Source organism: Apis mellifera, linkage group LG2 (genome assembly GCF_003254395.2).
Source record: "Apis mellifera strain DH4 linkage group LG2, Amel_HAv3.1, whole genome shotgun sequence".
In the NCBI taxonomy this organism is placed as follows: Eukaryota; Metazoa; Arthropoda; class Insecta; order Hymenoptera; family Apidae; genus Apis; species Apis mellifera.
In genome coordinates this window covers 14,519,256-14,544,327 of record NC_037639.1, presented here as the reverse complement: position 1 = coordinate 14,544,327, position 25,072 = coordinate 14,519,256, and the positions used below count along the sequence as shown (strand labels likewise).

Sequence of the window (25,072 nt, the reverse complement as noted above, 5' to 3'; positions counted from 1 at the left end):
TCGATCGTGTGTCATACGTCAGAGGTAAACGATCGCGCACTTCCTTTACGCCTTCGTTCTACGCCTTCGTTTTCCATACGACCGTTTACCAACCATTCGAATACGTGAAAGAGAAACGCGCGCGCGAGCCTGACCGACTAGGGTACTGACAGCGGCTAAACAGACGATCAATGAGAATCGAAAGCGGCGTTCAAAGTGAATGCTCGAATCGATTGTCTTGCAATATTGGCGCGTATTTGTACGACAGAAACGGATAACTATCTGGCGAAAATTCGATCGCGAGCCACTCGTGTCGTTTACTCGCACGCGTCTTACGATTTCGCGGTTCGCAGAACATAGTCGTGAGCCCAAGCATGGCGCTACTCCGAAAATACATCACAGGCACGGTGTTCGATGGATACGACGCCGTGACCGAGATCGAATTCGGTGGCTATTCTATCAAACGAATTCCACCGAGATTCACCTACCGTGTCAACGTGGAACGGAGGAAACGAAGAATGACTCCGACGAAACGTCGAGACTCGAAGCCGATCGAAAGTCGATTGATGACACTGGAAATCGGTCAACACCGGCGACACTTGTTCTATGTAAACACGCGTATCAGTCACTACACACGTAAACACATACGCGTAGAGAGGAACACACGCGGTGGTCCGCGGTCGAGTTCTCAAACAGAGAAACCGACAAACTTGGTTAAATCGCACTAATATTCCACGTACGAGGCCGTGTTCACGAGACACACGGCAAATGATTTATTCGTGTACGGTACAATTCATTCTGAACCGACGTATCGCGCTTGTTCGGCAGAAAAATCACGATTACTCGGGACGCAGATTCCCCGCATGAGTCGCACACAAGTTGTTTACTAGAACGCGCACCACGCCATGCCCCGTGAACATGCGTCCGCCTCCGTATTCCCCTCGTCCCGCCGAGCAAAACAAGACTCTGCGCAGTAGCCTCACGCGCACCTTCCGGGCCATGTTCGCACGAGGCGATGTATGCGCCGTTTGTCGTTGCCTCGTGGTCCACCAAAGCGCCTTCGTTCGCCTGCTTTTCTCCCTCTCTCTTTCACTCTTCCCTTCTCACTCCCTCTTTCTTTTCCTATCCTTCCCTCTCCACCGCTCTGAGCAAACTCGTGCGCGCGCGCGCGCGTTCACGTTCATTCCTTCCTTCTCCCTCCTTATTCCGTTCTCGTTTTCCTCAACCTCTCTGTCTTTCTTTTCGAGATTGACTCGCTCGTCTGCGTTCCCCTCCCTTTTCTCCAATCTTGCTCGTATCTATCGTTAGGTCCATACGATAACTGCTATATACTCCGACGAGACATAACGGCCAAGTAGAATTCAACGGATCTCGTCTTACGTTCTACAACGCAACCACGATGCGCCACGTAACGTGTAAATCGAGCAGGTCATCGTACCTTGGCGTTGCCACCACGCCGTTTGTTGGAAATTTCCAAGGGTATACCGCAGCCCTACAACGACATCTATCTGCAAAAATGTCAATCGCGTCGATAAAAACGATTTCTCCCTTACATATACATATAGCAAGAACGCATAATTGGCGGGAAAATGTAATTTGATTCCAAACCCGTAATAATTAGATTCGACATTTTAGAAATTGTTTCGTATATATAATTTTATTGTAAAAGTTTATTCGTATACTCTTTACGTAAAAATGGAAAAATACGAAAGTATGAAGTGATCGTTGGGTTAGAAAGATGAAATATATACGAGGATGTAAGGAGCATTTCAATGATTCTTGTTTTTTTTTTTTTCTCGTTATAGAAAAATTCTTGTACTTATTCTTAATTTAAACATCGCGAAACTGAAAATAATGTGACAAGTCCGAGAAGCATGGAAAGAACGCACACAAGGGCTAAAGTATCTCTGTTATAATTTGGACAGTACGTTGGTTGCGTGCATCTCCTGAAAAAAAGAAAATTTTTAAAAATAAAATAGAGAATACTTTTATCTTCCATCTTTTAATAATACTTAAAAACATTCGAAGAGTATCAATTTTCTCACAATTTCTCGATAAAGATGACAACGAGCCCCGTAACGACTTTGTCAAAGAACGTTACGATCGAATAAACAATGGCGCTTCGCTCCGTTCGCGGCCCAATTATTTCCGCCGTCACGCTCAACGCTGTGACCATTGTGATCGAGCTCGCACTTCCGATTAAAATCGCCACGATGTATAAAATCGCCTTCGAAGTCCCTCCGTATTCCGTGACAGTGGCGGAAATTATGCCAATCAACGTGCCCAAAAAGTAACATACCTGAGGAGAAAATAAAAGACAGATATAATAAGAGAAGATGAAACATTCACATCAACGTGACACGTGTATATCGACCACGAGTACGCTTTTATTTGATATACACACCTTTGTTCCGCACGATTTGTTTATGTACTTTAGCAACAAAGCGGCAACAAAGGAAGATACGTAGGAGACCAATGGGACGGTGGCGAGGGCTTCCTTTCCATCGATATCCGTTTCCTCTATGTACAATGGTAAATATACCGTGGCCAAGGTAATGAAAAGTCTGCTCGCCACGTACAGCATAGCCACTCTAAGTAATATCGTCGTGGCGACCAAAGAGGTTCGGCTACTTTGAGACCCGTCGAACAATCTTCTAGCTTCCTCGATATTTCCTTTATGCGATTCGAGATCCTCCAATAAATTTTCTTTCAGAAACACGTGGAAGAGTATGGTTGCCATCAAACCGATCGACGTTAAAGTCAAAACGATATTCTGCAACGAGGAATTTTTTTCATTAACCAACGTCCATTAGGAATTTCTCCGTATAATAAAAATTTAAGTATTTAAAAAATGTTTTTTTTCCTCTTTCTTTACGACGCAATATCCCAAAGGAGGAATAGCCTTTTGCGACGCGTACAGTTAGAGTTCAATCACGTACTCTAAATTTATAACTGTCCTCTTCAACTAATCGCCCCATTGCCTCCTCATCCGTGGGCAGAACTATCCACGTAACGATGAATACAGCAACGGCCGACCCGACTTGGGCGGAATACCTGTATTTTTAACGAGATCCTTTTACAAGGGGCGATAAAATATATATTATAATAAATATCGGAAGGGAGGAAGAACGATAAGTATTGAAAAATCTTGGGAATCACCTTATCGCGGTCAAGTCTGCCCGTGCCAGCAACGAATTCGTTAACGCGGGGATCATGGATAAATGCGATATCTGCACAGCTGCCCAACCAGTTTGAAATACGGCGATGCTGGCCACGTAAAGAAGCATGGTGCTCGCGTGCGACGATTTGCCAAACCCGCCAAAGATCACTGGGAACGATAGCGTGACCATCACGGATCCGATAATGTGCCAAATCTTTTTCTTCAGGTATCGATCGACCAATACGCCGAAGACAGGGGTCATGAAGGCGTCGATGATTTGACCTTGAAAGAATAAAGATATATTTCCAAATTTTTTTTTTTAGATTTTTGATCACTTTTTTATTTTAACTTGAGAAAATTTTCTCGTTCTTTTTTTTTTTCTTTTTACCCAAAAGGAGAAGAGCACCAGCAACGATCGGCTCCAACAGGGCCACCCTTTGGAAATAAATCAGGGTGTAGGAGAACCACATGGCCGCAGTGAGGTCGTTGAAAATATGTCCCAAGGCGTAAGCGATTTTCGTCGGCGTACTTATCTTCCTCTCCAATAGAGGAGATTGTTCCTCCGCGTTTTCCATCTTCTTCGAGGATTCCATTCAAATTTTCGATCTTGATACGATTCGAAAAACGTTTTTCTCGAGAAAAAAAAAAAAAAAAAATTTTCCCGATCCCGTTTCAAGTGAATTCGTTGCGATCATTCAATGAATTGTCCATTTTTTTTTAGCGTTTCTTTCTGTAAATTAAATCGTAATTTTATTCATTTAAACATTTTCCAGAAAGTATATATCTACAGATATAAAATTTTAATTGCTATTATTGTAATTAAAAAAATTATTAAAACATACAAATCGAATATTATCGAACTTTTATCACATTTTTTTTATCGAACAATACGAGATAAATAATATTTGCTGTTAATTGTAATCGTGGAAATATTACTATTAATTATCGTTAATTGTTGTTCGAAGATGAGTAAACGCACGTGTAAACATGTTGTGTAACTTTCAATTAATTAATTACGAATAATATATTTTTCGAGTTTATGAAAGGACCGATTTTCGTGTAAATTTTCTTCATCTCGAAATTATGATATCTCAAAAATGTCACCAAGTATATCCCTCTTTCGAAGAAAAAACTTTTTCTACCGTGTCGAATCACTAAACTTACATTCATTTATTGGTATTTTCATCCGAAGCGTCTGTTTACTTAGTTGCGATAGATGGCGATAACACCGGAAGCGCCGATCGTTCAAGTGAATATCGAGTATCGGAATCGGCGATATTTCGAAAAATCTGTCCCAATACCAATACGTCGTCGATACGCGCCGTGATAGTTTTTAAGGAAAATTGGCACGCAATTGGCCTTCCTTTCACCCGGCGAATCTGGATACGATTTCCGCTTAAGGCTGTAGACCGAAGTCGAAGAGATCTCCGCGTCGCGGGAAGCTTGTTGGCCGATCGATCGACCGCAAGAAACTAGGATACGATTTATCTTTACAGTCGGGGAATCGTTGGCAAACTGTGTGCTTTCGTGTCATTCACAAAACGTTTTCACGATTACACGCCGCGGTATCGAATTCCACACGCCTACCGGATGAGATCGGGTGCCGGGTATATTTGTTTTTTTCGCGATCACTCGCTCTCTTCCGCTTTTTCCATCGAGGCTTATCGATCGTTTTTTAAACGCGCGTTTCGAAACGTGCGACGATTTGCTCGGAGGGAAGGGAAGAATCTCGAGAGGGTCACGAACGACGCACGTCAAAAGCGATGTTTACGAGAAATTCACGCGTTACGTTATGCCGTTGCGCGTATATGCGAAATTGGATTAATTTTCTTTCGACGTATCATCGATAATCGTCGGGTGTACGCATTCCGTTCGCGGCCGTGAGCGAAACACGCGTCGACTATCCGCGACGTGACCACATCAACGACTGAACTTTCAAACGCGCCTTGTTTCCCGCTTTTACGGCATCAATGATTATCGTTATTAAATCGATTATTTCATTTATTGCCGTTTGATAATCGTAATCTTATCGATCGTAAAAATCGTTTTGTCGCTCGAGATTAAAATTGGCAATGCGGGAGCTCGAGTATCCGAGTTTCAAAATGCGACAAACTTTGCAAATAAATCTTAATATTGTGGAAAAAAGATTCCATATATCTTGAGAATATAAAATATTGTGCAAGATAAAAAATTACTTATTTTGACTGAAAAAAGTATTTATAAATAACGTTCGAGACAAATTATAATTATAATTGTAATATGAAATTTTTGATATAAGAGATATATATATGTATAAAAAAAGTTTCGTGTTCGAAAGTTGGGAAGTTAGTCAGAATTTTCCGTGTACAGTATGTAATTAATGCGTATGTAGGTGAATGTAAAGGTGTCCCATAGATAGACAAGAGAGACTCTGTAATCCAATCTCGTTTAAAAGAAACGGGAGAGAGAGCGCATGTTGAGAAATCGATACCGAACAAGTTCTTGTACGGTCTCTCTGTTGGACGGTCTTGGAGAGACTATATCGTCTTCAGAGTTCATTCACCGCCAGAGTAAACCATCCCGAAGCAAATTATCTTTAATTCAGTTAATATTTTTTTATTGAATGAAACGTATCAACTTTATATATCTTTCACGATTACTGTTTGTCTCAATCTTTCTAGATATATTTTTTTTTTTTACAAAATTATACGTTTATTTCGAACGAGCTTACGAGGTATACAATTGGGAATTAAATATATTTATATTTAATCGCGACGTATGCCTTAATTTATATATATTTTCAATTTGTTTCTTCTTAACTAACTTATTACATTTAGTTGTATACTTGATTTTTTTTTTTTATCTACAACACTTTTTAAAAATTTTTTTTTTCTTTATCATAAAAATTATCATTATTTCATAGAATATTGTTTGATCGAAAAAACAATATAGGATCATTTTATATTTTTCGAATTCATTTTCGAAACGAGGAAACTTACGATTGATAAATATTCGCCTAAGAAAATACACGATAAAAAGTATGTTCAAATATATACGATCATGATAAAAATAGCGTAAATGTTTTACAATAATACTAATATCTATATACATAAATTATTTAGGCATATTTGATATGGCGAATATATTTAAAATCGTTTCAATATTGTTATAACAATCGTACATCCTAGTATGCGTTACTGACAATCTGACAGTGTAAATCAGACAGATTGCCGATAATGGAATAAATAGAGAATCGTATGTAATATCAATTACATATGTAAAATGCATATAGGTACGATAACTATAAATCATTTCAATTCCATATTAATGACGTTATAATTTTTTTCTTTCAGAAGCAGCATATTCAGTGCCTTCAAACTGCCTTAAGTGTATCTGTAAATATATTTTTCACTTTCACTTAATAATATAAGTATCATCAATTGCGTTGATACCATAAGTTTGATTTAAAGTATAGTATATCATCAATTACCTGTAAATGTAAATTTACTTCTGCCGCTCGACTTAAATATGGAAAATTCCCGCCACTTTTTAAATGGGCCAATTTAGCATTTGGATAACATTTATACACTTCCTCTCTCACCGAGTTGGACAATGCGTACTCGTCAAAAACATCTATGATGGTGATGGGCAAGTGACATATCTTTTGCGGTTGTACGTAACAATTGACGCAATTCATCGTTAATCGAGACGCTAATTCCGGTTGCGTTAAACTTTCCAACTGGAAACAGATGTATATATATATATATTCATGTAATGATCTTTAAGAATAAGAAATGATAAAGAAAAAAACAATCACGAAGATACGTACTCTTTCTACCATAAAATCAATCGCCTCAACGATCTCTCCGTCCACTTTATCCGTTACAAAGTTTCCCATTAACATCTTTTTTAATACCAACGATGGCAAAATCCAAAAGCTACGAATTTGAATTGATTAGGAATAGTGTGTTAAAACGCAAAAATATTCGAGATAACGTATCTCGCGTTCTCTTCTACTTATCTCGAAACAAGTGAGAATCAAACGATGAAATACGACGAATTCGTTTGACTTTATAGTCGTTAAAAAAAAAGAAACGCATAATTATACGTAATAGAAACAACGATAATTAGTGTATACTTACATCGTCGCGGAATCATTGTAACTGAACACCGACGTGTCCGTGAACGAGTTACATAAAACCAACGATACTACTCTAGGACAATGAGCATTCACTTCGGTGAATTTTTGCGCCAGAAATCCACCTAAAAATAAATATTTCGGTTGGATCGATATCGAAGATACATCTCTTGTTACATCGAATATAAAAGTTATATAACAAAGTATATCTCGTTCGTACGTTCTAACCTAATGAAGCGCCGAAAAGATGCACCTTATCTAATTCCATGTAATCCAAAAGTTTTCTGAATCCATCACACCATTCTTTAACGTTCCAGTACACGGGCGGTTCAGCCTGAAATATTATTATCAATCATTTTATTACACGTAAATTTATATGTATCTCAAAGTTTGTAAAAAAAATTTGTAAAACTTACTGATATGATTCTGTATCCTTTTGCTGCTAAGCCCAGTACTTGTTTAAAAAAGATATCGGCTGTCCCACTGACCGGTGGAAGACATATAAGCGGACATTTAATGGTTTTTGGACTAGAATCGTATACTTTCCATCCCTAAAAGATTATTTATTATTATTCTTATCGGATATAAAAACAGTTTCGACGTTTCAATACTACCGTTAAATATTTCAAATAAAGATAAAAGAATGTTCATGTTCCGTTTAATTTGTGTGATTAATGATAATATTGATAACAATATTTCGATTTTAAAGCAGAAATCGAACAGAATATAATATAAAATAAATATTGTTATTCATCAAAAAAACATTCAACACTTATTGACTTTGATCATCGTGGATTCGATTATATCTTCAGATATAAGATTTGTTTACGATAGTTTTGACTTCATGAGGTCATCGGATATCAATTTTAAACGTAATCTTGTTAAACAAAATCTTCAAAGCTATAAAATTAAGCTTAACAATTACCTTAGTACCATCGGCGTCAACGACGATTTTTCTAAGCGGGACGGAACTACGAAAGCTGAGATATTCCTGTGATCGAGAAAGCTCGCTCGTACACGACATTTTTTTTTATTTTGTTCTCGATTATATCTAATATTTATCGTTGTTTACGTTCGAAATACCAATATCTGTAAAAAAGAAAAGAATAAAATTATCCAAATTTTAATATTACGATTATTAAAAATTATATATGGGAGATTATCTTTGAATAATTGAAATATAAATTAAGATTTATTTAAAATTTAAGTAAAAGAGTAAAAATACGTAATGCTTACAATTATATATTCAATATTAGATTAAATTTACCTCAAGAGCAGGTTACGTGTCGGACGGTTTTTTTTATATTGTTACTCCTAGTAGACATCCTGAATACGTAAAGGTTATTATAGGAAAATAACCGAGTTATCCAGTAATTTCAAAGGTCAAATTACTTTAATAGCACTTGTTTGTGAGAATATCCCGACAGTTCTGTTAAGTTTACACCCCCTTCCGAGCATCGTCGTCTTTTGTCTCTTTCATTCTTTGCATAAGATTCGTTATATTGTCACTACCGAAAGCATCAGGGCGCATGCGCATATGCATCGTATACGTATACGTTATCATGTTGGTATCATCATATTTCATTTTACCATATTATGGTTAATATCGTATAAAATTTATATCAAATTATATTCTAAAATATAAATATTTTAATGCAAGTTATTAAAAATTAAAAATTTCAATTCAATAATTAAGAAATTTATATTTTTTTTATTTTATTTCTCCTATCGAGTAGTTCTACTAGTTCACCGCTAGATGGTACTTCAATGTCTGTAAGCTACAATTTTTTTCAATATTAAATTTTTATTATTGAATTTTTTTATTTATTTAATTGTCTCATTGTCTTAAAGAAACAAGAGATTTCGAATTAAATAAATTGATAACATCGATAATGAGAATGAAATGATAAAAAATTTCCAGAGTTTGTAATAAAAAAATTTCATTATATGATAATACTATTTTGTTCACTCGTGATAATATTTGTGTAAAAATACGATATAAACGATTATTCGTTACACTATGAAGAATATAACAACGTTTTCTTTATACCATTTTTTAATTTAAAATAATCGCAATCGCTAAACGAATATGAATATATTCTACCAGATGGCAGCAGTAATAAGTAATAGAAATATTTATTTTTGTACGTAGCTATTATCATCCGTTAATAATTGATTGTAAATTCTTATAAATTGTTATTTTATATCGCGTTACTTTGTATTTTTAAATAACTTTTTATTAGTTTTTTGAAACATTATTTGTCATAATCTACATATTGAAAAATAAAACAAAAATCTTATCGATGCAATTTTACGTAAACCGTAATTACGTCTGAATAAATAAAAAAAAATTATCGAAGATACGATGCTGCTAATCGTCTTTCCATCGTAATTCCACGTTAAGTATTTGTGTATTATTGATTTGCGCGGATAATCATAGTAAATATTTGTACAGCCAGAGAAGGAGGATCGCAACCACCGAATCGTGTAGGGGTGTGGCATAGCTGGTTGCATATCTATGTATAAGCATACTTATAGGCGTTCGATGAACGTCAAATATCTTTCTTCCGATCTTACCAGCAATAAGATTTTCGCCACGTATTATACCAAAATATTCAACGATCGATATTTCATTTCCTAATCATTTTCACAGTTTTACGACAATTTTTCGACAATCAACCGATAATAAAAGTGATAACATCTTGTTCTTACTTTAACAATCGATCAAGAAAGAAAGATTTCGGCGATGAACATTAATAACTACGAAATCGCGTAGAAAGAGAGTAATGCTTCCAACAGCGTTTACGCTTGTTAAACGATCGGGGATAATTAACCACAATTCATGCACTTATAATACGATCCATCGCCGGGTATCGCGAGCATTTATCAGTCGCGATTAATCTAAGCTTTTCTCAGTCACGAATGCAAAACGGCCGGCAAGGTTTACATTGGCAGAGGCTCGAGTCATTAATAACCGATACCGAGAGAACTTCGTTGCTGTCCCGCGTTAATTCGACGTATCGAATCGAACGACACACCGACGCTCGTTAATCTTCTTCCCCAATCCGTCACTCGAAGCGATTTATTTAAGGAACGAATGTTCCCTATACGCACGTACATGTACGCGTTGTCTCTCTTCCCTTCTTTATTACACTTCTTTTCGCCTACGCGTAAACGCAATCGCAAAACTGGCCAAACTTAATTAATGCGAGGTGTATCGGTATTAGTTAACAAATTGACGAAATATTCTCGTTCGCTTTATCGCCCTGACGTGTTTTCCTTTATTTTCAAAAAATATAATGATATTATAACCTCCTCTAGAGAATCTATGCGGAAAGTGTCGATATTTCGAATTTCTCTTTCGTTGTAAAACGCGTCCTGACGTTCTTAAACTTTACAATCGGATCTGATATATTTTTCCTAACGAGAATATCGAGAGACGGAACATTTTAATCACGAAAGACGAGAGGAGAACGATCAGGAGACAATTGACCAAACGTTCTCGACGAATTTTTTCTCGCAAAATTCGAACGGTATCGCTCTTATTACCGAAAGGTTAACCGCGCTTTGGATTTTAGAACACGGCTATAAATACCTGTAATAAAGCCCGCGATCATTAATCTTTGACGGTAATTTCGGTTTGCAGTGGCGACATTCGCCGTCTCCTTCTTCCCGCTCTCTCTCTCCCCTCCGTCCCCTCCCCCTCATCCTCGCCGTCCCTTTCGTCCCTATTCCCCGCTTCCTCCCGGTCGCGGTGCACGGGTATCCTGCCCGTTCGTTCTCGCGCTTCCTAGGATAATTAATGATCCTAAAAGCGATCTACTCACGGTTGTCTCGTTTTGGGGTAATCTTTCTCCGTCCTCCGAGCAACCGCCCCCCCTCTTCTTTGCCCGGCCCTCTTCTCCCATACAACGTTACACGCCCGGATTAATATTTGCCTTTCTATAATCGCGCACGCCTCGTAAAAGTACGGTTTAACGGTATTAAGCGGTTCGTGTCGCGGTTCGCTACAAATGCAACCGATTACAATGGCGTTCGATGTTTTTCTCGGGAGGAGGCCTCCTTTCACCCGTTCAATTCATTATACGATGTTATTGTATCAATAACATTCATCTGTTGCAAAATTTCTTATCATCACCTACGTTTCTCTCCAATTTTTTTCTCAAACTCGTCGTTCCAGTTTCCCTTGAAACGAATCTCGTTCAAGGATTAGCGTAACCATGAAGGAGTTCGGTTAAAAATGGAAAGGGGAAGGAATTAGCATGGAAAGGACCAGGTGGCGTCTTCGGCCAGCCGTCGATCTCTAATTATCCGGAAACAGGGAGAGAAGTCCTTCTCCCTTTCTTTCTTCTCTCACTCCCTTCGATAATAAACGAATATCTTCATGAGAATCGGATGAGAAGGAGAAGGAGGGCGAGCATTATCTCACCTCTAGGAGCTAATTCCTCTCCTTCCTCCTCCTCCCTTTCCCCGCCGCACGCGCGTTGTCTTGTCCTTTCTTCCCGGCTAGTGAATACGGAAGCGACGAAAGCTGGAATTTCCGGTTGATTCGGCACGCTAACGATGGGGTGGCTCGCCACCCCGTGGGGCTCGCCGACTTGCACCACGATCCCCCCATTGTCAACCGTTTGCCGCAATCTGCTCGCCGATTTGCACAATAATGGACACGCACCGGCGAACAGCAAATTAGCGGGGAGAAGCCGTTCGAATTGCGTTCTCGCGTCGCCACGCTCCAACCCATCCCTTCCTTCCTTCCTTCCTTCCATCCTTCCTTCGTCCGCTAGACGAGATCCTCGTTTCTCCGCGATCCATCCACGCATTTCGGATATTTGAGGAACGAATCTCGGGACAAAAGGAGCGTGAGGCGCACGGAAATCGATCCAAGTTCCTAGAAGGAACGAAATCGGGAGAAAGGGTGTAATATGGAGTCGGATAATTTGCATTACTTTTTAATGGCCGGTTGCGTTCTCTGCCATTTTCTCTCTCTTTCCTTTTTTATTCGTACTCAATAAATGATAGAAATATCATTATGAAAAGAAGTGGCAATCTACCAATGCTGTGATTGGAAAAATCGGCGAGACTTTTTGCGCGATTGAACAGCCGTCCCAGATTCCCGCGATCCGATTCCTCGAACGCGTTCTCACTCTGGATATATATCTCGTTCTTGCATCAATATTTAATCGTGGCTAACAAGATGGCGGTGGTATGCACGCCACCCAGATGGGCTATAAAACCGCGAGGAGGCCCCGTAATAGTTAACTCGCGTTCTCGGTACATCCTTGTTGCCCGCGCGCGTGTGTATGCGGGAAGAGAGGTGGAAGGAAGGAGAGAGAGAAGGAGAGTCGATGAAACGCGAGAGAGGAGGGGATAGAGAGAGAGAGAGAACCGAAAAAGGAGACGATTTTAAAGGAAAAGGAGAGGAAGAGAGAGCAAATAGTTGGAACCTCGTAGCAGGCCTGAGAATTGTCAATCGAAGGTGGCGAGAGAATCGTCGCCGAGGCGCGGCTTTCTCAAACATCCTTCCTGTCCGCGAATATATATTCCCCAGTTAATTACAGCGAGATGTATAAACTCACGCTCCATTCACGATCCTTTTTTTTCCATTTGTGAAAAGTACGAGGAGGGGATAATCCTGTCCCCTTTAATCCCGCCAATTAATTCTCCTGAGAGAAAAGGAAATTCTTAAGATCGAGATAACGTTATCTCGAGACGGAATTGTATTTGGCCAAGGATAAACGAGGGCCAACCTTGAGGATTTAATTCCTAATCTGTGAACTCTCTTCGGCTAATATGCTTACTTTACTTACTTATTTGCCCGGTTACCAGCTCGGGGGATTCTTCTTAATACGGTGGAAGTCGTTACCCTCACGACGACGACCGTTTCCCTGCCATAATTTTTCTTTCTTTCTCGATTACACGTATATACGGGCGGACGTGGTGGAAACACGTGCGCTTATAACGTGTACGCGCCACGAATAAATTACGCTCAACTTCCGCGAAATTGATAACACGGTTCCGGTGCGAGGGTTAATACGTTAAGGTAATTAGAATTAATTGGGAGGAAGTTTTTTTTTTTTACGCGTCGATCAAGTTGGAGAAAGATGGCTTTCCCTCTTCGATATTATATATAAAATTTTCGTCCAACTTCTTTCGAGCCGTCTCGAATTAAAAGTGAGCGACGAGGTCGAGCTGCGACGAAACTGCGTCCTTGGGGCAGGGCAGGCCTGATGACCTTCCGAGAAAGACCGTGACGAACAATGACTACTTACCGACTCGGAAATACGACGGCCGATCGGTTTCCACTTGCGGCGCAGAACGAATCGGCCAAACGCTTTTCACCACTCGGACCATTTTCCCCCCGGCGTTTCAAAATTCCCAAGAATTAAGGAAGGAATATTTCTCGACCCGTTGGGGGGGCAAAAATCCTTCCCTGGAAATTGAAATTCCTTAATTAAAAACGAGCATTTCGAACCGTTAGGTATAATCCCTCATTGAAAATTGAAACGGTTAAAAATATTTTCGACCATTATGAAAGGAATCCTTTCTTGAAATTACAATCTTTCTATTCTCTCTCTCTTCTATTCCGGTGACGAATATATCCATAGAGTCCACTCATTAGATTGTTAGATTGCTTTGTTTAGATTTCGATTCGATCGAAAGCGTGGCGAATTTTTCCCTCGACTTCCCTCCCCGTCGAAACCGGACGAAATCGTAAATCGCGGGAGTAAATCGTGCGTCCGTGGCGTGCAATTATCTCGCGGTTGGTCCGCGGAGGTCACAGGGGCGGTTCTTAACTCGTTCCCTGCCCGTCCAGATCCATATACCCTTATAAAGGATCACGTTTGTAAATCATAAAATTCGCAGTTTCACACGCTCTCGAGACTTCGGCCCGGCCCTTCCCCCCTTTCGACGAACGCGGAGGAGGAGGAGGAGGAGAGAGCCCTCTCCGCGGGCTGCAATTACCTGCAATTTGTACCACGGGCACAGTGTACGCCATCTTGTCTGTGTGTATGTGACGCGCGGTGCATGCAGATGCGCGCGGGAGAACAGGCCGAACGAGGGGTGGAGAGGAGAGGAGAGGAGAGGACGCGAAGAGAGCGAGAGAAGAGGGAAAAGAGAAAAGGAGGACGAGCGTGGAGGAAGGGAGAGGAAACGAGAGCGAATGGGAAGGGTTAAAGAGGGTGGATATCCTGCCCGCCACATATCGCTCCGCCACTCGATATTCTTACTCCTCGTGCAACGTTTTTGCACGATTCTTCCATCTCCTCTCTTGCTTTTTTTCTTCACAGCGTAAAGCTAAGCGAATGAATTCGAAATATTATTTAAAAGGAGGGAGAAAGGAGGAATAGCTAACGAAAGACGATAAATGAGATCATCGTGTTTCACAGTGACGCGTCGTGTAGCGTAAAGGAAGACGCGATTCCTTTCGTCCGGTGAACAACGTTGTCCGGCAATCAAGCGACATCGAAGCCCGTTTATCCCTCGTGGGAACCTTTTTCTCTCGACATAGAAACGGCCGAGTTTCATCCCAAGTTTTCCAATCTTACTTTACCGACATTGGCCGACATTAATTGGACGTAAATTGAATGTTTCATTTCGTAATAACATTTATAATTCGAAGAGTGAAACAAGTTAATCTGCGTACTCGTTCGTATATTTTCATTTAAGTTTTCGAGTGTTAAACGAGCAGCCCGCGCGTGAGCAAACACAAGCGGATTGTTCACGAGCGAATAACCAGATCCGTATGCGATGTTACCATTTTTACGGCCGATTTCGTGGACAAAATACGGTAGGTGTACGGTTCAGCGATCACGAGTTTCTTCACGAGAATTATCATTACATTTCGCTCCTCTCTTCTTGACGAAAATTTAAACCGAGTCATAGCTAGATAACGATTCAATCTGTTTCCTGGAAACGCGTTTCTTATCGCGAAAAAGTGATCTAGCGTCTAATAAAGGGGGTTGTCGTGACCGGGTATTTTTCGTAGCCGCGGTATCACGAATATGATCGTTGCAATCATGGCCAATTACGGCAGACTTACCGCGTCTGTGCATATTTTTCGATGGAACGTGATACAAAATGTGAAAATAATCGCGAACGGACGGATTCTCCGAGCGTGCAGAAAATAGAGGATAATAAATATTACGAATACTAACCGAATTATTAATCCGTGAACGATCGTATTCGAGAATAATTTTCTTTTAGCGAAACAATTCGGATTGTTACAATTATATACGAGGAAACGATCGTGGAAGAAATTTTTTTCCGTGCACGTGACACGACGCAGACCCCGCCTCGAAGATGATTGCCGGGATGAGACGGAAGTTCGAGGAGTTCGAGTTCCCGCCGTATCCGAAAATTTCCGGCGTCCGCGCTCGAGTTTGCAACGTTAGGGGTCGTTATCCGGCAGGAACGAGAGTATCGAGAGATGAAAAGGAAACGGGGAGGACAAGAGAGAAGGAAAGAGACACGGAGATGGAAAGAAGAGCGGAGGAAAAGAGGGAGGTGTCGATGCCGGGCGTTACCATCGGTCTACCGCCTACCGCAACTCGGTATGCGCTGCCAGGCGACGGCGTTGGCGTCCTAGGCCTCCGCCCACTGGATGCTATTTCGTCCCTGCCTGTTCGTTCCATCCGCCAGCGAACGTTTAAACCTTCTACCTAAAGCGCGGGAAAGGTAGAGGGGATCGCGAAATACCCGACCGAATACCCAAGTGTCAGATCGCAAGGGGACGCGAGTGCGAACATGTCAGTCTCATCGTTATGGATGAATATGTATCGATATAATATCGTAAATTCGATTTCGAAGTAAAGATTATTAATTCTTCCGTTGCGATTTTTATTTCTTCGTGCTGGGGGGGAAAAAAAAAGAAAGAAAGAAAAGAAAATTGGTCGAGTGAAGTGCGAGCGTATTTTGTTACACATTCAACGAGGTGTAATAAGTTGTTTAATAGATGTAATCGACGATATTTTTCACTTGGTTAAAATTATATTAAAATAGAAAAAAAGTAGGAAGGTATTAAATAGAAATACGAATTTGCGAATGAAAATTAGATGAAAAAAAATAAATTGTATTGTTCTATTATTGTATTTCTTTCAATTTTGATCGATGTTTTTTTTCCTCTCTCTCTCTTCTGATTGTACGCCCCTCGAGTGATATTCTGATAATAAATACATAAATACATTTATGTATCGAGATATTACACGTGTAACGTCATGAAATGGGTAGAAAAGTTGCCCTTGCTTCGTTCGTTTGCATTCCCGCGAATACTCCCCTCCATTGCTTACCTTGTGTTCCTGTTTCTTTACCCTGACTTCACACTCCCCTCCTTTCAGACTGCAAGTCTCCTCCCCTCTTTTCCTCTCTTTCCCCTCTCCCATCCCCGTCCTTTCTTCCTTCCTTCCTCCGTGGAGTGCCAGTCTCTTTCGGCATCGCGGTGTGTGCGCATTATTTCTCGTATACAGCATTGGACACGACGCGGACGCACTCTTCGTATGTAAATTTTTACGATAAAGAAAAAAAAAATCGCTGCATGCATGTCAATCACCAACGTGCCACGTGTATCTTTTTGTTAAAAACGCTCGTTTTAAAAACTTTGCGATCCGTGGAAATCACGAGGAGAAAAAGCCTAGTGACAATTAACGACAATAAAACACCCCCTTCTTTCTATACCTACCTGTTCGTGAATATATATATATATATATATATATATATAATATATGTGTGTGCGTATATACTATATATGTATATCATGTATATATATATGTATATATAATATATAGATATATATGTATATATATGATAACGAACGTAGATTTTATAAAAGTTGTTTTGTGTAATGTGTTACCTTTCCATCGATAGCCTCTGACATAGATAATTGATGTAACTCGAATATGAAGAAACGATCGCCCCTTCGAGCACTTGCGAGAGAAACATCGTTCGAGACATCTGGTGGCCGTCCTGTAAACCACTCTGATGTATGGAATTAGAAGAGAACTAGAGAAGGGGATTTGGGAGAAGGAGCAAGTGGTCGAAGGAGCAATCGGCGTTGGGGCGGAGTCTGACGGTCGTCACACCTCCCCTCCCGCGATCCTACATCTCAGGACGTCCCCCCGGCGATATTCCACTGCTGTCACCAGTTTTGTCACGTTCCGGGAGGAGTGCAGTTCGACGGCCGTCATAGTAGGAAGATCAACCGTCTTTTATTCAGAAGGATTAACCAGAGAAATGGACGTATTTGCGTTATTGCGGTAACAGTGTTTATTCGTGGCGTCGATGATTCGTACTTGGAATTCTGCAACTTCTCACCGGTAACGTGACACTTACCGACGGAGTAGATATTAATTCGTTTGTTTCACGTCACGTGCGATTCACGCGGGTGCGACAATAGGCTGGTGTATACCGAGAGTAAAAAAGCGTACGGTCGTGCGCGTGCGTTCGTTCGTTCGGCTACGTTTTCACGGTGTGAATTTTTTCTCTGAACGCGGGCAAAGCCTAGCGTGGGATATTGGACGGTGATAAACGTCGAGAGCGAACCGTCCTTTCCTCTTTCCTAATTGTATTTTGGCAGCGTGTGGTTTTTCCCTGCGGGGGTGTCTCTTGTGTCGTGGGCAACCGCTTTGCGGTAAAACAATCAAAATTCGGGTGAAGAACAGAGAACCGTTACCATCCTACGCGATGGAAATGAGCGACGAATATCAGGACATGGGAAACCCTGGAGGAGGGGTCGCGGTGGTCAATATACCGATGGCCCATCATCAGCATTCGCCCGATAGTCCGCTGGTGAGTGTTTTAATCCTTCTTCTTCTTCTTTTTTTTCTTTTTTCTTTCATTTACGATCAACATTCTCCTCGTTCTTACAAAAAGACTCGACGTTTCGATTATCGACGATAACGCGAGATGATGATCACGTGACCATTTTCTCGATGAAACATCTCGATATTTGACCAATTCGGACATTCGTGTTTCGATATTTGCATTTCGGACTCGTATCTCGATATTTATTACACGATGTGCAACAACGTGTAAGCGTACGAGACGAAAAGGCAACATTGATTGAAATAGAGCGAAGAATTGGCGAATTTTCGTAACGTAAGGATGTAACTTGAGACGGATAAAATTGCGTCGTATCGTGTTTACACATGTTTTTGATCAGTCGTTGGTCGATCGATAAAATTGGCTGACAATAGAGAACGACCGTGTATTTATGTATTTACGGCATACATCACTAGAAATACACCGAAATGCTACAACGTGCCAGAAGGGCGGCATGGTTTACAAACAATGCCGAATTGGTTGCCTTTGCCGCTTGGAACGCGTTTTTTATGTATCTTAGCTACGAGTTTTATACATGTGTCTATCGTTCTTGTTATAAAAGTCACATTCGACTTATTTATATCATGATCGTTCCCGAAACCTTGATAAATTTAATGCGCTGTAAATCCTAATATTTTAAAATCTTTTTAAATAATTGTAACGTATCACATACGTAATATGAACTTTGTAATAAATTATCGATATTACGATACGATACGAAGATTTTTATGCAACTGTATACGAGAATATCTTAAGAAATAATAATAATAATAATAATAATAATAATAATAATATCTTTGGTAGACCTATGTCTCGAGATAAAGTTATGCCGAATAAAAAGATACATTAGTCATTTTCTCACCGGAATTAGCACTGTTATTGTTGGCACGTTTATCCATAGTCGTCTTAATCTTCAACGACAACCCTTTAGTTTCGATCTTTTCTTTTTCTTTCCCTACCGTTGACGTTAATTCTCAGAACGCGTACTTTTCATTTTATTCGTACAATGGATTTCATGGATGTTTATTATACAAATCATCGATACGTATACATTTTTTTTTATGGATATATATCTTTTTAGATTATCGTTCGAATAATAATAGCATTTCGAAAAAGATATCTTCGAAATTTAAGGATCGAGATTATTAATTATTACTTTCACACGATACAGATATTTGTCTCGTCGCCATTTTAAAATATTGCTAAGCTTAGAGTCAACACTTTATCACGCCTGTAGATGCATGTATTTGCAACGGAAAAAAGTTTTACGTCTGATTAATATTACTTAATGACGTTATTAAAATTCGTAAGACATCGTGACGTCATGGTTGCACAGTAAACAGAAACTAATTTTTAATGACCATGTTCTTATACACTGAACCGTTCAATGATGTCATCCATGAAGTATTTCAAATATCCTTTAAGTAAAAATTTTCACCGATATACAAACACACCATTGAATTTGCCTTTGTGAAAATTTTCTATTTTCGATGGGATTAGTTCTTTTTTTCGCGCTCGATCTTTCAATCGGAATGAACAATACCGATAAATTGTCCGATAAATTATGCATAGAAACATTACTCACACATTATCGCCTGTCGAATCTCAACAAATAATATCAGTTCTTCGATCTTTCCTCCCGCAATAAAGAAATTTCATCGGCCTATGCCAAATTTATATCGTTCACTCTTCCCCACAATGTCTTTCGCCCAATGTCGGCCGTATATACGTTACAATGCCACGGAATAATAATAACCCGTAGCCAAGTATCCAAAGTATCGTCTCTCCTCCTACTCTTCCTCCTCCTCCCCTCTCCCAATCACTGGATCGATCCACACAGATCGAGGAAGCATCGGTTTCACGGATCTTTGCCTAGATAAAATCCGATTCTAAAAATATCCATCCATCGATACGCAAGCTACCTCTCCCTACCTACCCCCCCCGCCCCGAAAGAACCCAAGCCGCGCATTAAATTTAACGAATTTTACGTAACGTTCGTGGTTCGCAGCGTGTCGATCGCGTCTCTCTCGATGCTGGGCGGGACGGGGCAGGGACGGGGCGGGGAGGGGGGAAAGTCGCTCGTCGCTGGTCAACGATAATAGCACGGTAAACAATGGGAAATAGGAACGGCAGGGTGGGTTAACGGAGAGGATAGGACGAGGAGAAGAAAAAAAAAAAAGGAATCCGTAATCCTCTTGCACCAGCGCGGAGTTCGCGTTGGATGCGGCGCAAATGACGCGTTCGCGTTGTCGTTGCGCCACGAGAGAGATGTAAACACAAGCGGGGCCCAAGTTGATCCGGTCTTAACTCTCTTAACTGTGCGTGCGTGCGTGCGTGCGTGCGTGCGCGCGCGCGCGCGTCAGCTCGTGTCGCATCGCCACTTTATACGTCGAGTATTTGCACGTACGTACGTACGTACGTATAAAAGTACGTACGTATATATATATATATGTGTGTGTATATACACGTACGTTATAAGGGATGCGTTCCCGTGAAACGCGTAGTGGAAGAGGAGATGCGACGATGCAAATCGCGAGGAGAGAAGGGGAAAGGGCTAGGGTAATCGGGTGAAGATAGAAATCCAGAGGGAAGGGGAGGGGTGTGCGCGCGTGTGTCGAAGGGGAGTTAGGTTAGGTGGATGCCCGTCGTCAGGTAAACGGTGTGCAGAGCGCGGCACAAGGGCGGGGATTCCCCTTTCGGCCAATCGGATCGACTAGCGAATGCGCTCACTTACACGGCTAACCTCACTGTTTCACCTGCAGACGCCATGTCGTGACGTCATGTCTCGTTACGACGGGACCAGGTAAGACATGTGCCGGTACCATTGTCGTCGCAGTGTCGTCCCGGGTACCACCCCGGGACAAGGGTACCGGTTCCAAGGTTCTATCGATTTAATCGCCCCTTTCCAACAGATTTCCTTCGCAATGCTCGTCGAAACGATCGTGTTTCTCCTCGGAAACAACGCGCGTTGTAGGCAGGAATTCTAGAATATTTGAACGGATTTTAATTTTTGAATATGCACAATTTTGCGAATACTTTTTTTTCAAGCAAACTTTTGTATTACGATTTTCACTGGATGGATGAATGGTTTCGTGATCGTTGATTTTCGATAAAGGAAAAGACGTTTGATTACGATTGGACAGAGAGAGGATTTGATTATGAACCGACATTAGTTTGAGAAACGTCTTCTTCTAGCGTTTCTTTTTTTAGAGAAGTTGCTTGTGTTGCTCTTTATTATCTTGTCGGAAGATTGCGACCGAGCACGGCCTTAGCATTCTCCGTCGAGGAATTGCCAACTATTATTCGGCCGTTTTACGATAGCCCTATAAAAATCTCATAATTAGATTTTGAAGGTAACATCCTGGTGGAGGGAGAGAGACGGAAGACGGCCCTCGGTCCCCGGGAAGGCCGGGCCCAAAATTGCAAATACCAATCTCTTCTTTGCCACTTCCTTTTTTTTCTCTCTCTCTCTTTCTCTCTCTTTATTTCTTTATTTCTTTCCTTTTTTTTTTTTATCTCGTAAACGTATCTGAAGTATGTCAGACCGAGGAGAGAAGAAAGACAAAAGGATTCCTCGGCTCTTTTTGCTCGTTAATGTGTAGCTATGCTTCGATAATGTAATTGCGACGCATGTTGAAATAGGAAAAACGTTTTATCGATTTAAGTGACTCATAATATCCTACTAGCACATTTATACGCGTACATGTTGAAAAGATATTCGAAAACTCGTTACCGCTGGTTAACTGATAAGTTAACACTTGAAACCGAAGGACGGTTAACACCAAGATCGAATTTCGCGCGCATTTTACGCATACTCCTGTTTCGCATTCTTCCACCACGTCGTCACGTGCCTCCTGCGATCGAACTTTCTCTCATAAATAAATACTCGATACTCGAGAACATCCGCGATCAAACCAACATTCCCCGTTCTTTTTTCTTTTTTTTCTTTCTTTCTTTCTTTTTTTCTGTACTACAAACGAAACGAAATATAAATCGAAACGAATATATAACTCGAGCGGCGTCGATAAAATGATAATTCCACGCGACGTCTCTCGAGAGATCGATATCGTTCGATCCGGTGGCAAATTTTATATATCGCGATGGCGTCAAACCGTTGTTCCTCAAAGCGTTGATCGGGGCGCATCGTTCGAAGACGCGATTCGCGCATGCATTCCTCGTTGCAGCCGCAATGCGCGTGATCGCGATCCAACGGGCCGTGCGAGCCCGTGCGAGCACAGAGTGTGTACGTCCCGATAGTGGGGAATCAGTGGAGGCGCGTGGAGGGAGGGGGAGGGAGGAGGGAGGGGGAGGGGGGAAAGAGTGAATGAAATAAAGAAAAAAAAAAAAAAGCGGAGGACCAGACTGACTCGCGATTGGTCCAAGCCCGTGCCTCGGTCACGCCTGCCTTTATGTATGCGCGCCGCGCCGCGCGTTCTTTCTCCCCGTTCTCGAGCCCCGTTTTCGATGCATAGCCGATGCCTCGATATCTCCTGTTTTCGATTTCGATTCCCTAGCCTCGCGTGTGCACCGTTTTAATAGCAGGCCGCAATACGCCGTGACGACCGCTACCGGTTTTATCACGTACGCGCTCGCCTCGTCGTGCGTGTTTGTATTTTCGGTGTTCGGATTTCTTTTCTTTTTTTTTCTTTTTTTTTTTTTTCCTTCTTCTTCTTCTTTTTTCTTTTCTTTTTCTTTTTCCTCGAAATCAAAAATACTAAATCTTACGAACCGTCATGGAATATTATATTTCGAATTTATATTAATAATAACTGGTATTTATGTAATTGCGCTATTTGAAGATATTTGTTGGCCGCGACAAGGAATATCGAAATGTGAATATAATTCCGACGGCTCTTTCGCATTGTTCCGTAAAATGTATGTAAAATGTGTATAATATATTGTCCCGTAAATGATGATTATATTTGTCCGTAATATTTCGCATTGACCATGACGAAATTACATATAATTTTTCAGGTCAATTTTATCAACATCTATTAAAGTGATAATTACCCAACTTATTATTGAAGGAATAATCGATGAATAATTGCAGCTTTTTTCTTTTTTCCTTCCTCCCCTCCCCCCTTCTTCTTTTTTTTTTCCTCTCGCTCGTTCGAATATCTATGACTAAAAAAAAAAAAAAAAAAAAAAAAAAAGAATTTACGAGTAATCTCGCAATTGGCAATTCCGCCAAAGATAATGTCACTTAATGCAACTCGAATTATCTTACGTGTCGATTGTAATTGTTGAATTCCCGATCGGAGGACGTGTTACACATAACACGTAAATCGTAATCCTGGGGGGGAGGAGGGGGGAGGGGGATCGGTTGATTGGAACTGGAATTAGCAAGCAACAGCACAGATATAATATCCTCTTGTTCCGCGGATACGAAACTATCAATTATCCGACGTCTTGACGAGTTCTTTAACTGCATGCCTTCCCTATCCGGACTCGTGCGGACTCCACGTATCCTTAACAGTGCAATCTTTTTTCTTCCTCTCTCTCTCTCTCTCTCTCTCTCTTCCTTTCTTTTCTTCTCCTTCCCCTCCTTCTTTTTTTTTTCTTCTTCTTCTTCTTCTTCTTTGCCACAAATTACGAGCAAACGAATAAAATTCCCGACATTGCCTCTCCTTCGTTTCTTGGTCGATGAACTGCGCTTCATAAATTATCCCACTCTTTATGATCCCAACCGCGATGGTCGCGTAACCGCCTGCGGATATTGAATATTCCATTAACTTTTTCGTCACCCAACCGTTTGTCCCGTTGTCCCGTCCCTTCGAATTAACATCCGTTTACGAGACGCGGATGGAATATCGATTATTCTCTTCCATTGAAATTGCTCCAAAATATATCCTGTTGCGATTCTTCGTTCTACCAAGGTGCGTATTTTAACAGGTACAGGAGAAGAAAGCGCGAGGGAAAGCGGAAATGAAACGGTGTACGAAGGAAAAAAGGAAAGGAAAAATAGGTGGGGACGATCGGATCAGATTTTGGGGTGGCTTGGGGGGTGGAGGGAACCGGGTTTGTTTGTTGTCTCGGGCGAGTCAAGTGGGACTCTTTCTTAAGGTTAGCGCCCAATTGGCTATCTACACCCCACCACACCCCGCCCCGGAGGGAAAGGTATACGAGGCGACCATTAGGCAAGACTTATAAGGTGGCTACTGCCACCAAGGTGGTCGTAGGATCCTCTTAGCTGGAAAAGACCCCATGCAGGTAATGGGCCTGGCACGAGCCTACCGATTCCCCTGTCCGTCCGGACACCCGTATGTACCGCCTCTATATAAACGCGCACCGTCTCTAAGGTTAAGCCGATTTCACGCGGATAAGTTTTCGCAAAAACTTCCTTGCGCTCCCCGCCTTCCTCCTCTCCTCTATATATATATATATATACACTTTTCTCTTTTTCTCTCCTTTCCTTTCGTGGAATTTATTTATTTCGAAGGAGACGATCAAGGGTTGAAGAAAGGTTTGTTCGATGTTTAATCGATAATTCGTTAACTCGGGCAATTTCCATTTCTCCCTCCCTTCCTTCCGTTCAGGTTGAAACGGGAGGAATGAAATATCGATCGGGTTTCTAGAGGTCAGTTTTTTAAAGATCGCGCCGGCGTTGAAGTTGAAGAAAAGGGAGATGGTCCGGTATTTTCGGGCATATACGTATGTATGTATGTATATATATAAAACTCTGGGTTGGGATATTTAATTTGAGCCACCTTGTGTATCGCGCGGGATCCTAAGTAAACGGCAACTCGATGGACTCTCGTGGATTGCTCGTGCATGCTCGACGACGAAGAAGGCGCGGAGGAAAAAGGCGAAACGGGTTTCTCTCCGTCGAACTCGTGCAAACATCGAGAGCCGGAGACGTGCCACGACCGACCACGAACCCTCTTGTTGACTCTTCAACTTTACTCGCGCCTTTTGCTCTCTCTCCCTCCGATGCCGCTGACGCCTCTTCCCTCGTTCCCCGTGGTCCGAGATCCTCGGTACACCGGCCTCCTCCAGGTCGG

At 41.2% G+C, this 25,072-nt stretch overlaps 4 protein-coding genes across 7 annotated transcripts in view; 1 reads left to right on the top strand and 3 right to left on the bottom strand.

Annotated features, from left to right (window-relative positions):
* Positions 1-1,527, bottom strand: part of InR-2 (insulin-like receptor-like) — a 51,035-nt gene extending 49,508 nt beyond the window's left edge. The window contains exon 1 of the mRNA XM_006568694.3: positions 468-1,527. The gene's annotated coding sequence lies outside the window, so the exon portion shown is untranslated. The remainder of the gene's footprint in view (positions 1-467) is intronic.
* Positions 1,528-1,617: 90 nt separating this feature from the next.
* LOC408674 (major facilitator superfamily domain-containing protein 12) lies at positions 1,618-5,335 on the bottom strand. The gene is made up of 7 exons (XM_006568867.3): positions 4,304-5,335; positions 3,528-3,869; positions 3,139-3,421; positions 2,919-3,033; positions 2,384-2,752; positions 2,025-2,278; positions 1,618-1,925 (listed from the first exon to the last, which is right to left on the bottom strand). Exons 2-7 carry the CDS (start codon positions 3,730-3,732, stop codon positions 1,805-1,807), a joined length of 1,347 nt encoding a protein of 448 aa, XP_006568930.1. The 5' UTR covers positions 3,733-3,869; positions 4,304-5,335; the 3' UTR covers positions 1,618-1,804.
* A 387-nt stretch (positions 5,336-5,722) lies between these two features.
* On the bottom strand, positions 5,723-8,761 carry LOC408673 (maspardin). Of its 2 annotated transcripts, none has more exons than XM_006568865.3 (8): positions 8,493-8,761; positions 8,182-8,345; positions 7,673-7,807; positions 7,485-7,590; positions 7,261-7,381; positions 6,948-7,056; positions 6,609-6,857; positions 5,723-6,511 (listed from the first exon to the last, which is right to left on the bottom strand). In XM_006568865.3, exons 2-8 carry the CDS (start codon positions 8,278-8,280, stop codon positions 6,452-6,454), a joined length of 879 nt encoding a protein of 292 aa, XP_006568928.1. In that variant the 5' UTR covers positions 8,281-8,345; positions 8,493-8,761; the 3' UTR covers positions 5,723-6,451. The 2 variants fall into 2 exon arrangements, with proteins under 2 accessions (XP_006568928.1, XP_392210.1); XM_392210.7 differs by having other exon boundaries at positions 8,524-8,761.
* Positions 8,762-17,203: 8,442 nt separating this feature from the next.
* Positions 17,204-25,072, top strand: part of LOC725697 (protein dead ringer) — an 88,516-nt gene continuing 80,647 nt past the window's right edge. For 2 of the 3 annotated variants that reach the window (XM_016910786.2, XM_016910787.2), the window contains exon 1: positions 17,575-18,038. In XM_016910786.2, coding sequence (XP_016766275.1) covers positions 17,934-18,038 — 105 coding nt within the window. In that variant the 5' untranslated portion in view covers positions 17,575-17,933. Of the gene's footprint in view, positions 18,039-25,072 lie in introns of all 3 variants that reach the window. The other variant, XM_016910785.2, reaches the window with a different exon arrangement.